Source organism: Bombina bombina, chromosome 2 (genome assembly GCF_027579735.1).
Source record: "Bombina bombina isolate aBomBom1 chromosome 2, aBomBom1.pri, whole genome shotgun sequence".
Lineage (NCBI taxonomy): Eukaryota > Metazoa > Chordata > Amphibia > Anura > Bombinatoridae > Bombina > Bombina bombina.
This window is the reverse complement of record NC_069500.1, coordinates 1,065,399,743-1,065,414,109: the sequence shown is the minus strand read 5'-3', so window position 1 is coordinate 1,065,414,109 and position 14,367 is coordinate 1,065,399,743. Positions and strand designations below refer to the sequence as shown.

Genomic DNA, 14,367 nt, shown 5'->3' with positions numbered 1-14,367 from the left:
TAGCATACTCCAGACGGGCCCGGACATGTACTGGCTTAAGCAAGGGGACACGTCTGGCACTGCAGGATCGGAGTCCCTGGCGGCATAGTGTGTTACTGATGGTAGCCTTTGTTACATTGGTCCCAGCTCTCTGCAGGTCATTCACTAGGTCCCCCAGTGTGGTTCTGGGGGTTCTTGTGATCATTTTGACCCCACGGGGTGAGATCTTGCATGGAGCCCCAAATCAAGGGAGATTATCAGTGGTCTTGTATGTCTTCCATTTTCTAATTATTGCTCCAACAGTTGATTTCTTCACACCAAGCTGCTTGCCTATTGCAGATTCAGTCTTCCCAGCCTGGTGCAGGTCTACAATTTTGTTTCTGGTGTCCTTCGACAGCTCTTTGGTCTTCACCATAGTGGAGTTTGGAGTGTGACTGTTTGAGGTTGTGGACAGGTGTCTTTTATACTGATAACAAGTTCAAACAGGTGCCATTAATACAGGTAATGAGTGGAGGACAGAAGAGCCTCTTATAGAAGAAGATACAGGTCTGTGAGAGCCAGAAATCTTGCTTGTTTGTAGGTGACCAAATACTTATTTTCCACCATAATATACAAATAAATTCTTTCCAAATCAGACAATGTGTCTGGATTTGTTTCCACATTTTGTCTCTCATAGTTGAGGTATACCTATGATGAAAATCACAGGCCTCTCTCATCTTCTTAAGTGGGAGAACTTGCACAATTGGTGGCTGACTAAATACTTTTTTACCCCACTGTATATATATATATATATATATATATATATATACACAAATATTTATATATATATATATATATATATATATATATATATATATATATATATATATATATATATATATATATATATACAGGCAGTCCCCGGGTTACGTACAAGATAGGGACTTTAGGTTTGTTCTTAAGTTGAATTTGTATGTAAGTTGGAACAGGCACTTTTTTTTAGGTGAAACTCTAGCCAAACATTTTTTTTTTGTTTTAGATAGCATAGGATAAAGTTTGTTTTGCTATCTGAGCCCCTGTTCAGAAAATTTCACATCACTTTATGTCCTTGTGACAATTGGATTTTCAGTATTTTGGATTATCCTGGAAAGAAGGATTGTCGATAAAGCTCTATTTTCTCTGTATGTAAGTACGAGTTGTACTTAAGTCGGATGTCTGTAACCCGAGGACTGCCTGTATACACATTTATATATATATATATATATATATATATACAAATATTTATATATATACACCACATTTATATATATATATATATATATATATATATACACACACACATATTTATATATACACACATTTATATATATATATATATATATATATATATATAGAGATAGATAGATAGATAGATAGATAGATAGATAGATAGATAGATAGATAGATAGATAGGGTCTGCACCACATTAAAATTATAATCTAGCATAACATTAATGTTTTCTAAAGTTAGCTAAAAAAAAATTTTGGAAAAAGACACATTTATAGTAGCCATTTGTCCTGTACCCTTTTTGGTTTTATATATATATACAGGGAGTGCAGAATTATTAGGCAAGTTGTATTTTTGAGGATTAATTTTATTATTGAACAACAACCATGTTCTCAATGAACCCAAAAAACTAATTAATATCAAAGCTGAATAGTTTTGGAAGTAGTTTTTAGTTTGTTTTTAGTTATAGCTATTTTAGGGGGATATCTGTGTGTGCAGGTGACTATTACTGTGCATAATTATTAGGCAACTTAACAAAAAACAAATATATACCCATTTCAATTATTTATTTTTACCAGTGAAACCAATATAACATCTCAACATTCACAAATATAAATTTCTGACATTCAAAAACAAAACAAAAACAAATCAGTGACAATATAGCCACCTTTCTTTGCAAGGACACTCAAAAGCCTGCTATCCATGGATTCTGTCAGTGTTTTGATCTGTTCACCATCAACATTGCGTGCAGCAGCAACCACAGCCTCCCAGACACTGTTCAGAGAGGTGTACTGTTTTCCCTCCTTGTAAATCTCACATTTGATGATGGACCACAGGTTCTCAATGGGGTTCAGATCAGGTGAACAAGGAGGCCATGTCATTAGATTTTCTTCTTTTATACCCTTTCTTGCCAGCCACGCTGTGGAGTACTTGGACGCGTGTGATGGAGCATTGTCCTGCATGAAAATCATGTTTTTCTTGAAGGATGTAGACTTCTTCCTGTACCACTGCTTGAAGAAGGTGTCTTCCAGAAACTGGCAGTAGGACTGGGAGTTGAGATTGACTCCATCCTCAACCCGAAAAGGACCCACAAGCTCATCTTTGATGATACCAGCCCAAACCAGTACTCCACCTCCACCTTGCTGGCATCTGAGTCGGACTGGAGCTCTCTGCCCTTTACCAATGCAGCCACGGGCCCATCCATCTGGCCCATCAAGACTCACTCTCATTTCATCGGTCCATAAAACCTTAGAAAAATCAGTCTTGAGATATTTCTTGGCCCAGTCTTGACGTTTCAGCTTGTGTGTCTTGTTCAGTGGTGGTCGTCTTTCAGCCTTTCTTACCTTGGCCATGTCTTTGAGTATTGCACACCTTGTGCTTTTGGGTACTCCAGTGATGTTGCAGCTCTGAAATATGGCCAAACTGGTGGCAAGTGGCATCTTGGCAGCTGCACGCTTGAATTATCTCAGTTCATGGGCAGTTATTTTGCGCCTTGGTTTTTCCACACGCTTCTTGCAACCCTGTTGACTATTTTGAATGAAACGCTTGATTGTTCGATGATCACGCTTCAGAAGCTTTGCAATTTTAAGAGTGCTGCATCCCTCTGCAAGATATCTCACTATTTTTGACTTTTCTGAGCCTGTCAAATCCTTCTTTTGACCCATTTTGCCAAAGGAAAGGAAGTTGCCTAATAATTATGCACACCTGATATAGGGTGTTGATGTCATTAGACCACACCCCTTCTCATTACAGAGATGCACATCACCTAATATGCTTAATTGGTAGCAGGCTTTCGAGCCTATACAGCTTGGAGTAAGACAACATGCATAAAGAGGATGATGTGGTCAAAATACTCATTTGCCTAATAATTCTGCACACAGTGTATATATATATATATATATATATATATATATATATATATAAATATTCTGCAATTTACTTTCATTATCTATTTTGTCCCCTTTTCCTGTAATCCTATTCTGAAATTGTTAGCTTTTCAGTTCCTGTTAGAAATAGAAGTGTAGAATACGTTATATTCCACACAGCCATTGGCTGCACACTCTAGTGAAATATTTATAACTGTCCCTTATTGGCCACAGCAGAGAAATTAGCCTAAGTTACAACATGGCAGCTACCGTTGTTTTAAAGATACTAAAACTTTACACTTATTTTGTCAATATTTAAACAGCTAATTAAACTTTAAAAATACATCTACATGTTATTCTCAGACTAATCTTTTCATTGAATGCATCGATCATCGATTTATTTAGCGTTTAATGTCCCTTTAATATTGTGTGCAGCGCAGTACTCCCACCACAGAGGGCGCTGTGACTTGATTTAACTTTTTTGTCTCTAGTCTCTTAGTTACTGTATGATGTAAGTTTTTTCTCTAGTCTTTATCTTGGCAGAATGGCCATCTGTTATACTTAAAGGGACATGATACCCAAATGTTAAAACAATTAAAAGTGATGCAGCCTAGCTGTAAAAAACTGACTTTAAAATATCACCTAAACATCTCTATGTAAAAAAGAAAGATATTTTACCTCAAAATGTCCTAAGTATTCACACCCCATTGTAAAGGACTTTAAGCAGCCAGTAAGTATGCCTGTCCCGGGACTTGCAAGGTAGTGTGCCTCATGCGTACTCATGTTATTTCCCTATTCAGTTTAAGGAAATTGACTATGAAATCTTATAAGATCACAGTAAAAGAGCCTCAACACTGCTGATGCTGATTAGCTGCTGTTCATTTCTTCCTTTTTTTTCTTGTTACCTGTAGCTGGGCAGTAACTGAAAGATAACTTTTTACAGAACACTTACTCTGGTGAGCTGAGGAAATTGTGAGGTAAAATATCTTTCTTTTTTTACATAGAGATGTTCAGATGATATTTTCCTGTCAGCTTTTTAGATTTATGCTGCATCACGTGATTTAGCATATAAGTATTATGTTCCTTTATGTTTAGCAATGTGTAGTCAGGGAGAGCCATGAGATGTGTAATACCAGGGTGTGTAGTCTAGAATGCAATGTGTGAGAAAGCAAGGCATCTTAATAATGTTGCACAACTTGGAACCTGTGTAACTGTCTTTGATTACTAGAGGCATAAGACATCAGGCTCTTCATGTGGTGGGTCTAGGGTTGTCAGGTGTCCGGTAACTGATTTAACCTGCATTAAAGGGGTATATCAGTGCAAAAAGAAAATGGTCTAATATATGGGACACATAGTTAAAGTAATCTCCAGAGCAGCAGTGCACTACTAGTGAACCAATGACAAAAGAGAAATGTATGTTGCCACCAATCAACAGCTAGCTCCCAGTAGTGCATTGTTGCTGCTGAGGGTATGTACATATGATTTTCAACAAAGGTACATAAGAGAGCAAGGTACATTTGATAATAAAAGTTAATTTAAAAATGACATGCTCTGTCTGAATCATGAAAGTATAATTGTTTTCCTATCCCTTTAAACAATCAGTATAGCTAAATTATACTAAGTATTTTAGGAGCTTGTTTTGAGGTGGATTGGAGTGGGCGGGGCTATGCAATCCATAAAAGGGCGTGACTATGATCCAAAGTGTCCTTGGAATTTTTTTCAAATATTGACAACTATGCCTTACAATAAGTTCAAGGTAGAACACCAGCTATTATGTAGATGATCGGGGGTACATTTTTTGTTAGCACCGTATATGGTAATAATATGGCATTGTTACTTTACCTGCTCGGCTAGCAAATGCTGCTGTTGCCTCTGCTCCCTGAGAAACTGCTGCTTTTGTTGCTCTATAGCGTGAAGCTGGGCCCTCTGCTCAATGAGCATTTGCTTCATTATGGCAGCTTGAGGCTGGCTGGGCATAAAGCCTGGGCCCCCAGGATTTGCACCAGCTCCTGGAACAGATTGTTGCATGGGACCAGTAGGTCTGGACATCCCAACTGTGTTCTGCTCCTGCAAAAGAGAGATTAGTTGTGATTAAAACACTGTGGAAACAATCATTTTGTTGTGAACAAATGAGAACAGCAGCAAGTATTGTTATGAGCAATGTAAATAAATAAATACACAATCACACATTATATCTGTCTATCGTTACACACACAAACATATACAGATATATATATATATATATATATATATATATATATATATATATATATATATATATATATACATATGTGCACAGAGGCCCAGAATAAGATATACTGGATTCTCATTCATGGGAATATGAAATGGCCATTTGTAGAAAAGATAAGTATTTATGTATGCATCTTAAAGGGACATGACACCCAAACATTTTCTTTCATGATTTAGGTAGAACATACAATTTTAAACAACTTTTCAATTTACTTAATTATCAAATTTGCTTAATTCTCTTGGCATTATTTGTTGAGGAAACAGCAATTAACTATTGGATTCTAACTGAACACATGGGTGAGCAAATGGCAATCGGTATATATATGCAGCCACCAATCAGCAGCTAGAACCTAGGTTCTTTGCTGTTCCTGAGCTTACCTTGATAAACATTTCAACAAAGGATAACAAGAGAAGGATTAAATTAAATAATAGAAGTACATTTGTTCAGTAAGTTGTTTTTGTAAAGTTGTTTAAAATTGTATGCTCTGTCGAAATCATGAATGTCTAATTATGACTTTACTGTCCCTTAAAGTCAGAAGCTAAAATGGGGCAGTCACAATAAAGTATCTACAGCCATTTTTGTGTAACATATCACAACAATTTCAGCAACAGAGCACTATATGCAGGTCTTCAAAATGCAGTTTCTTATTAAATAATACACAGCTAGATTACGAGTTATGCGCGCTATAGGGAAATTAATGAACGCAACAAAAGTTGCTTTATTTAACCCTCTATAGCGTAGTCATTACTAGTTTGAAACAGCCGGCTTGTGTGTGCGATATGGTGGTTTTAAGCTCCATACCGCCATACCGCACACAATTCAAACACTGTTTTGATGTGCTCGTGCACGCTTTCCCCCTAGACATCAATCGGGAGAGCGGGCTAAAAAAAAAAAAACTAACACCTGCGATCGCGGAATGAAAAGCTCTGTAACGCAGCCCCATTGATGTCTATGGGGAAAAATAAATTAACGTTTAAACCTAACACCCTAATATAAACCTCACGTCTAAACATCCCTAATCGCCGCCACCTACATAATGTTATTAACCCCCAATCTGCCGCTCCCGATATCGCCGCCACCGAAGTAAAGCCATTAACCCCTAATCTGCCACTCCCAATATCGCTGCCACTATACTAAAGTTATTAACCCCTATTCCCCTGCACCCCAACATCGCCCACACTATAATAAATCTATTAACCCCTATTCCGCTGCTCCCCGACATCGCCGCCACTAAATAAAGTTATTAACCCCTAAACCTTTGACCTCCCACATCACTACCACTAAATAAACCTATTAACCCCTAAAACGCCAGCCCCCCACACCGCAACAACCTAAATTAAACTATATTAACCCCAAAACCAAACCTAACCCTAACACTAACGTAACCCTAACCCTAAACCTAACCCTAACACCCCCTAACTTTAACATAATTAAAATAGAGCTAAATTAAAGTTACATTTATTAACTAAATAATACCTATTTAAAACTAAATACAAATTTACCTGTGCAATAAAACCTAAACTAGCTACAATATAACTAATAGTTATATTGTAACTTTTTTTTTTCCCACAGGTAAGTTTGTATTTATTTTAACTAGGTAGACTAGTTAGTAAATAGTTATTAACTATTTACTAACTACCTAGTTAAAATACATACAAACTTACCTGTAAAATAAAACCTAAGCTGCCTTACACTAAAACCTAACATTACAAAAATAAAAAACCTAACATTACAAAAAATAAAAAACACTACAATTACAAAAAATAAAAAACCTACCATTACAAAAAAATAACAAACAAAATTATCCCAAATAATGAAAATTATTCCTATTCTAATACCCTTAAAAAAAAATCCACCCCAAAATAAAAAAGCCTAATCTAGAATAAACTACCAAGGGCCCTAAAAAGGGCATTTTGTAGGGCATTGCCCCAAAGTTAACAACTCTTTTGCTACTAAACAAACACCCCCTAACAGTATACAACCCCCACCCCCCAAACCCACAAAATAAAAATAAAGTAAAACCTTTCTATTATATTACTCAATCATGGTGAGATACAATAAAAGGTGGGTTGGTCTTAATGCCTCTATTATACGAGTTGGTTCTAATTAGATATCTACACTGGTGATTATTCTGATTTAATGTATCAACTTTTTCCATAGGAATATAGCTCCCTGTAATTACGACCAAGGGTAAGAGGTGTCCTGATAAAAAAACACATGTTTTAGGTCAATGAAGTTAGAAAGTCTCACCCGACAGCAGCCCTAAACATAACCTTATTCTTTGCATTCTTTCATTCCTACAACTGAGTTATTTTGATATTGTAGAAATTGACAGTATCATCATTGCATTCTATGGATGTCTATGTTAGAGGCTATTTTAATGCACAATCCTAGGGTTGAGCATATTACTTTGGAAATCTTTATTAAGATTTATTAGTATACATGAAGTGACTGAGCCCAGGAACAACACTGTTAGGTATTTCATATAAAATTTCAGTTTTACTGCTCAGTAATGTTAACCTTGATTTAGCCCAACCACAATTATGCCCAACCATCACTTGACCCCATAGCAATAATCCATAACCAGGCCCCACTACCTATTTAGGCCCCTGTAACCGTGGCATAGATCCTCTACACAGTAACCTAATTGCAACCTGCTCTCACTGTAGCTACTCCTACTTTCCCCAATTACAATAAACTCCATACAACATGCTTAGGATCTAGCCCTATTTCTATTTCTGGATTACAAATAATGCACTAATGCATTAATTAAATGCTCTAATTTGTTAGAATATTTTATTACTACGACAATCTCTATGGTAATAATATGTATAGCTGCTGCAAAAGGGTCAAATACATAGTTAACCTTGGAAACGGGGGCACTGCGGAGTCATTCCTAAGCAGGACACAACTGTTAATTGGCAGCTATATGCATATGCCACTCCTGATTGGCTTACTGGTTGTGTCCTGCTCTGGAACAGCAATGTATTGTGGCTATGTACAGGGGTTAACTACATAGTTACAAGCAAGAATTTCTGCATTATTTACATGCACTAACAAATTAATGTAACAAACACTATTTACTAATTTCTTCTGATCTATTTTCATTCTATTTTCACTGTTCCATTTAAGATTATCCAAGTCAAGCTTATTATCTGTAGCATAATAGTGGAGATTTCCTTGCATGGAAACTTCATATGCATTTAATTTGCTCAACAACTAACTTCAAATTAGTTCCAATATAACAAAGGATTATAATATGAAATGGTGAATTATAAAGACCTTTGTCTGTGCCATATTAATACATTTTTATCTGGCTAAGAGACAGTCAGTCTTTTCATGACTGCTTATCTTTAATTTCTCAAGGGCACAACATCTACTCCATGTTATGATTTTTAATCTAACCACAAGCAAGTCACACAGCGCACACATTCACAAACTGATTATTGCTCAGAATGAACATGCCGTGAACATATGATGCTGCCAACGTTCCAATTTACATCACAGCTCTCTGAGATGTAAATTTCTCACATAAATGCTCCCTTCAATCTTTCAAAGAGTATTTTTTTTCTCTCTCATTCCTCCTTATTTTCCCCATTCCTAATCTTCACAATTTCTTCCATGAACAATAATACTGCTGACACTATGCCAGAAAATTAGATCCCAGGTATTTAACAGCATTCAAAATACAACCAATAATTTGGATACAACCATATTATCATTACCAGTTGCCCCCAATTATTATGCATTCCTGTTTTCATAATGGATATCACATATTAATTTGAAAAATAATAAAGGGTTCTTGCATAGAGTACCTCTATAAAATATTTCAATATAAATAAATTGTAATACTAAAAAAATGACAAAAGGAAAGAAAATGATAAGGAAAAAACATTTATAATACATCAGACTAATCATTGTAACAGACAGCTCAGACCGTAGATGATTTTAAAGGGACAGTCAAAACCCGGCAGAAATGCCTGCACCGCCTCCCATTTTAAATACCTGTAACGATATGGAGTAATTGTCCACAGCACATATGTTTTTCTGCTGTAGACATGGCCGCCAAACTCCACCCAACCTAACGTATTACCTTTTTTTTTTTAAACTTAGCAGCCAATCAGAATAGAATCCTCGGTGGGATTCTTTACCCGCGTTCATGCAAATTCGCAGCAGCACTTCAGATTTCTTCTTGCGAGCGGCCAGAACTTGAAATGCGCATGCACATTAGCAAGAACACGAACGAGAATTGAATTCTATACAGAAGGGAACGAAGGAAGAGGGGGAGGAGTTTAGCGGCCATGTCTACAGCAGAAAAAAAAACGTATGTGCTGTGGACGCTTACTCCTATAACGTTAGAGGTATTTAACATAGGAGACGGTGCAGGCGCATCTTATTCTGAGGATCTAAATTATGGGATTAAGTTCTGCTGGGTGCTAACTGTCCCTTTAATAGTATTTTATTTTTTATAGATATTATGCAATAGTTATCAAGGTTTAAAGCAATAACCTTTTATTAAAGTGACAAAAAGTGCTAAAATAAATGCTCTAATGTGTTATTGCATTATTGCTTGCAAACAATTATGGCACAGATTACAAATGGCGCACTAATGATAGCACGGGTCGCGATAAGCAATTGAGTTTTACAAGTCCATGCTAAATTGCTTTAGAGCAACCTATACTTCCAATGAATATTGCAACCGTGCTAAAAAATGCTGGTATTATAAGATGAAAGTCATTGTTTGCACTCGAGTGAAAGCCGAAACTGTGCTAGAATATTTAGCTTGACTTGAGACCTGAAGTAAAGTGTAAGGGTTAAAAGTGTTTTGACAAAACATATTTAAAACATATTAAAATAAAGTATTATACTCCTATAAACGTGTAAATATGTATGTACACACATATATACAGTGGGGCAAAAAAGTATTTAGTCAGCCACCAATTGTGCAAGTTCTCCCACTTAAGAAGATGAGAGAGGCCTGTAATTTTCATCATAGGTATACCTCAACTATGAGAGACAAAATGTGGAAACAAATCCAGACAATCACATTGTCTGATTTGGAAAGAATTTATTTGCATATTATGGTGGAAAATAAGTATTTGGTCACCTACAAACAAGCAAGATTTCTGGCTCTCACAGACCTGTATCTTCTTTAAGAGGCTCCTCTGTCCTCCACTCATTACCTGTATTAATGGCACCTGTTTGAGGTTGTGGACAGGTGTCTTTTATACTGATAACAAGTTCAAACAGTCACACTCCAAACTCCACTATGGTGAAGACCAAAGAGCTGTCGAAGGACACCAGAAACAAAATTGTTGACCTGCACCAGGCTGGGAAGACTGAATATGCAATTGGCAAGCAGCTTGGTGTGAAGAAATCAACGGTGGGAGCAATAATTAGAAAATGGAAGACATACAAGACCACTGATAATCTCCCTCGATCTGGGGCTCCACGCAAGATCTCACCCCGTGGGGTCAAAATGATCACAAGAACGGTGAGCAAACATCGCAGAACCACACGGGGGGACCTAGTGAATGACCCGCAGAGAGCTGGGACCAACGTAACAAAGGCTACCATCAGTAACACACTACGCCGATAGAGACTCAGATCCTGCAGTGCCAGACGTGTTCCCCTGCTTAAGCCAGTACATGTCCGGGCCCGTCTGAAGTATGCTAGAGAGCATTTGGATGATCCAGAAGCGGATTGGGAGAATGTAATATGGTCAGATGAAAACAAAGTAGAACTGTTTGGTAGAAACACAACTTGTCGTGTTTGGAGGAGAGAGAATGCTGAGTTGCAACCAAAGAACACCATAACTACTGTGAAGCATGGGGGTGGCAATATCATGCTTTGGGGCTGTTTCTCTGCAAAGGGAACAGGACGACTGATCCATGTACATGAAAGAATGAATGGGGCCATGTATCGTGAGATTTTGAGTGCAAACCTCCTTCCATCAGCAAGGGCATTGAAGATGAAGCGTGCCTGGGTCTTTCAGCATGACAATGATTCCAAACACACCGCCCGGGCAACGAAGGAGTGGCTTCGTAAGAAGCATATAAAGGTCCTGGAGTGGCCTGCCAGTCTCCAGATCTCAACCCCATAGAAAACCTTTGGAGGGAGTTGAAAGTCTGTGTTACCCAGCGACAGCCCCAAAACATCACTGCTCTAGAGGAGATCTGCATGCAGGAATGGGCCAACATACCAGCAACAGTGTGTGACAACCTTGTGAAGACTTACAGAAAACGTTTGACCTCTGTCATTGCCAACAAAGGATATATAACAAAGTATTGAGATGAACTTTTGATATTGACCATTATTTGCAAATAAATTGTTTCCAAATCAGACAATGTGATTGTCTGGATTTGTTTCCACATTTTGTCTCTCATAGTTGAGGTATACCTATGATGAAAATTACAGGCCTCTCTCATCTTCTTAAGTGGGAGAACTTGCACAATTGGTGGCTGACTAAATACTTTTTTGCCCCACTGTACATATGTACACTTTTAAACACAAATATACATGTATACACATACATATACACTTTTGAGCCCTTACCAGTCAAATACCTTGAAATGTGCAATATCATTTTTAGTCATTGTGTTTTTATTATAAATGCTTTTAATTTCTATGTTCTTCACTTGGAAAAAAAATATTTTTATTTTTAATTAAATATTTATATATATATATATATATATATATATATATATATATATATATATATATATATATATACGTTGATTGGAGTAGCTGTGTTAGTCCAGAGATTTAGATATCAAAATAACATTGCATTGAGCAATCATACGTTTTTTATTGGACTAACTATACATTTATAAGTTGACAAGCTTTCGGAAAGAGTTCCTTCCTTTATCAAGTCTGAAGCAATACTGATGAAGTGACTGTGTATTGTCCTGAAACGTCACTAATAAAAATTTACTAAACACAGACAACTGAAGACCAGTAAGTGCTTATTTACTGATTATATGTTTGAGCGCTTGATAGCACTCTGGCGGTTATTGTTGGATGGTGAGAGTGCACACACCAAAACTGCTACCAATATATATATATATATATATATATATATATATATATATATATATATATATATATATATATATATATATATATATATATATATATATATAAATGAAAAGAGCATTCCTAACGTGGCTTCGGCTTTAGCGCAGTTGGTCAAGAGCAGTGTCGGACTAGAGTGAGCTATAACTACGTTTTTTTGTAGCACTCCTCATATAAGTCTATAGGGAGATGGATTTAGTGCCGTCACAATATCCAAAGTCCTGAATGTAGTGCGCCTAAGTATTTTGCTCTCTCACTAACTTTTTACTTTCAAATGGTAATACCAGTAATACCAGTGCAAATGCAGCCACACTCATTTTTTACTTAGAGCGCAGATTGTGCGCCACTTTTAATCTGGCCCTATATGTTTAACTCCTTCAAAGGGGTTAAACACATAACTAAGGTCAGTTCCAGGGCAGCAATGCAACAATGAGACCTAGCTTGAAACATCTAGTGAGCCAATGGCAAGAGGCACATGTGTGAAGCCACCAGCTAGCTCTAAGTAGTGCATTGCTGCGCCTGTGCCTACCCAGATATGTTTTTCAACCAAGGAAAATGAACCATGTCCCTTTAAAGGGATTTGAAACACAAAATTCAGGAGCAGTATATGGCAGTAGTTTTGAAAGAATGTTATCCATTTACAAGAGCACTAAATGGCAGTACTATTTCCTGTTATGTAGTGCTCCAGATGCCTACCTAGGTATCTCTTCCTCACAGAATATCATGGAAATGAGGCAAAATTCATAATAGAAGTAGATTGGAAACTTTTTTTAAATGGTATCCTCGCTCTGTCTGAATCACAAAATAAAACTTTTGGGTATCATATCCATTTAAGCTTGACATATTCCTTTATAATGCTGAATTACATAGGCATTAAAAAGATAAATTCAATGCCAGTTTGCCAGTCATTATCAGACCATAAAGTGAGAAAAAGAACCTCATGAAACTATGTATAAAACAACTGTTACTATAACAATAATAATAGAATAACATGTCACAAACAATGCCCTTCAGTGAAATGTGCTTCAGTATCATTAGTGGTTCAGTATATGGCTTGTGGCAAATTATAAAGTAGCAAACTTCTAAGTATTAATCACATAAACAATTCAGTATTTCTGATGGATGTTATATTATGCTAACCAATTGTCACTAGATACAAAAAGATAGCACCTTCTTAACCTGGGACTCATTGTTAGATAAGCAATAAAGTTTTCATTTGTCAATTCTAGAAAGTGGTGTCACTGTGCGGATTATTTTTCGGAAGAAGGGTTTTATTACAGTTGGTGATAGTAGCAGATATTATATTCTTATGCCTGGTCAGATGTTGTTATCTGACATTGCACGGAAGTTCATGCTTTGCACCAGCAGATGGTGTTATCTGTCTGATATTATGTGTCATGCTCCTCTTTGGGTGATTTCTGCTCTCTCTTTGCCCCCCCCCCCCCCCCCCCTTCCTTCTACAACATCGCCACCTTTTTCATTCCCTCCCCCATACTTGCAGATGGCTTAATCGTGACTACAGTTCCTCCCCACCCCTGCAGCCCCCACAGTACGTCTGGGATAATGCTGCTAACGTACAGCTAAGCAGTCAAGTGTGACAGCATAGAGCAGGTAGCCTGGCAACTGAGAGCATAATACTGAACAGATGGTGTGATGGACAGCGCGCGCACACACACACATATACAGTGCACACAACAGCCTGGAATTCCCTGCTGATTAAAGAAATCAAGGTTTGTTTAAAACTTGACATACATTATCAGGTAGACTTTTCTTGTGCACTATAGTTTTAATGAACAGTACAGTCTTCAGCTTCTACCAGACGCACCACATCACACATTATACCAGCCATGTAATGCCAATGCCTTGTTATCACTGAAAGGTTTTATTGTGGTGGCTCCCCTAGTGCACCTGCTGCAGGGTTGTAGTTCTTGTTCTGACACTACAATATGCCTA

At 37.1% G+C, this 14,367-nt stretch overlaps 1 protein-coding gene across 1 annotated transcript in view; it reads right to left on the bottom strand.

The window, feature by feature from the left end:
- The window catches only part of MAML3 (mastermind like transcriptional coactivator 3), a 580,270-nt gene that overhangs the window by 13,427 nt on the left and 552,476 nt on the right, over positions 1-14,367 (bottom strand). Inside the window, exon 3 of the mRNA XM_053703690.1 lies at positions 4,932-5,156. Coding sequence (XP_053559665.1) covers positions 4,932-5,156 — 225 coding nt within the window. The remainder of the gene's footprint in view (positions 1-4,931; positions 5,157-14,367) is intronic.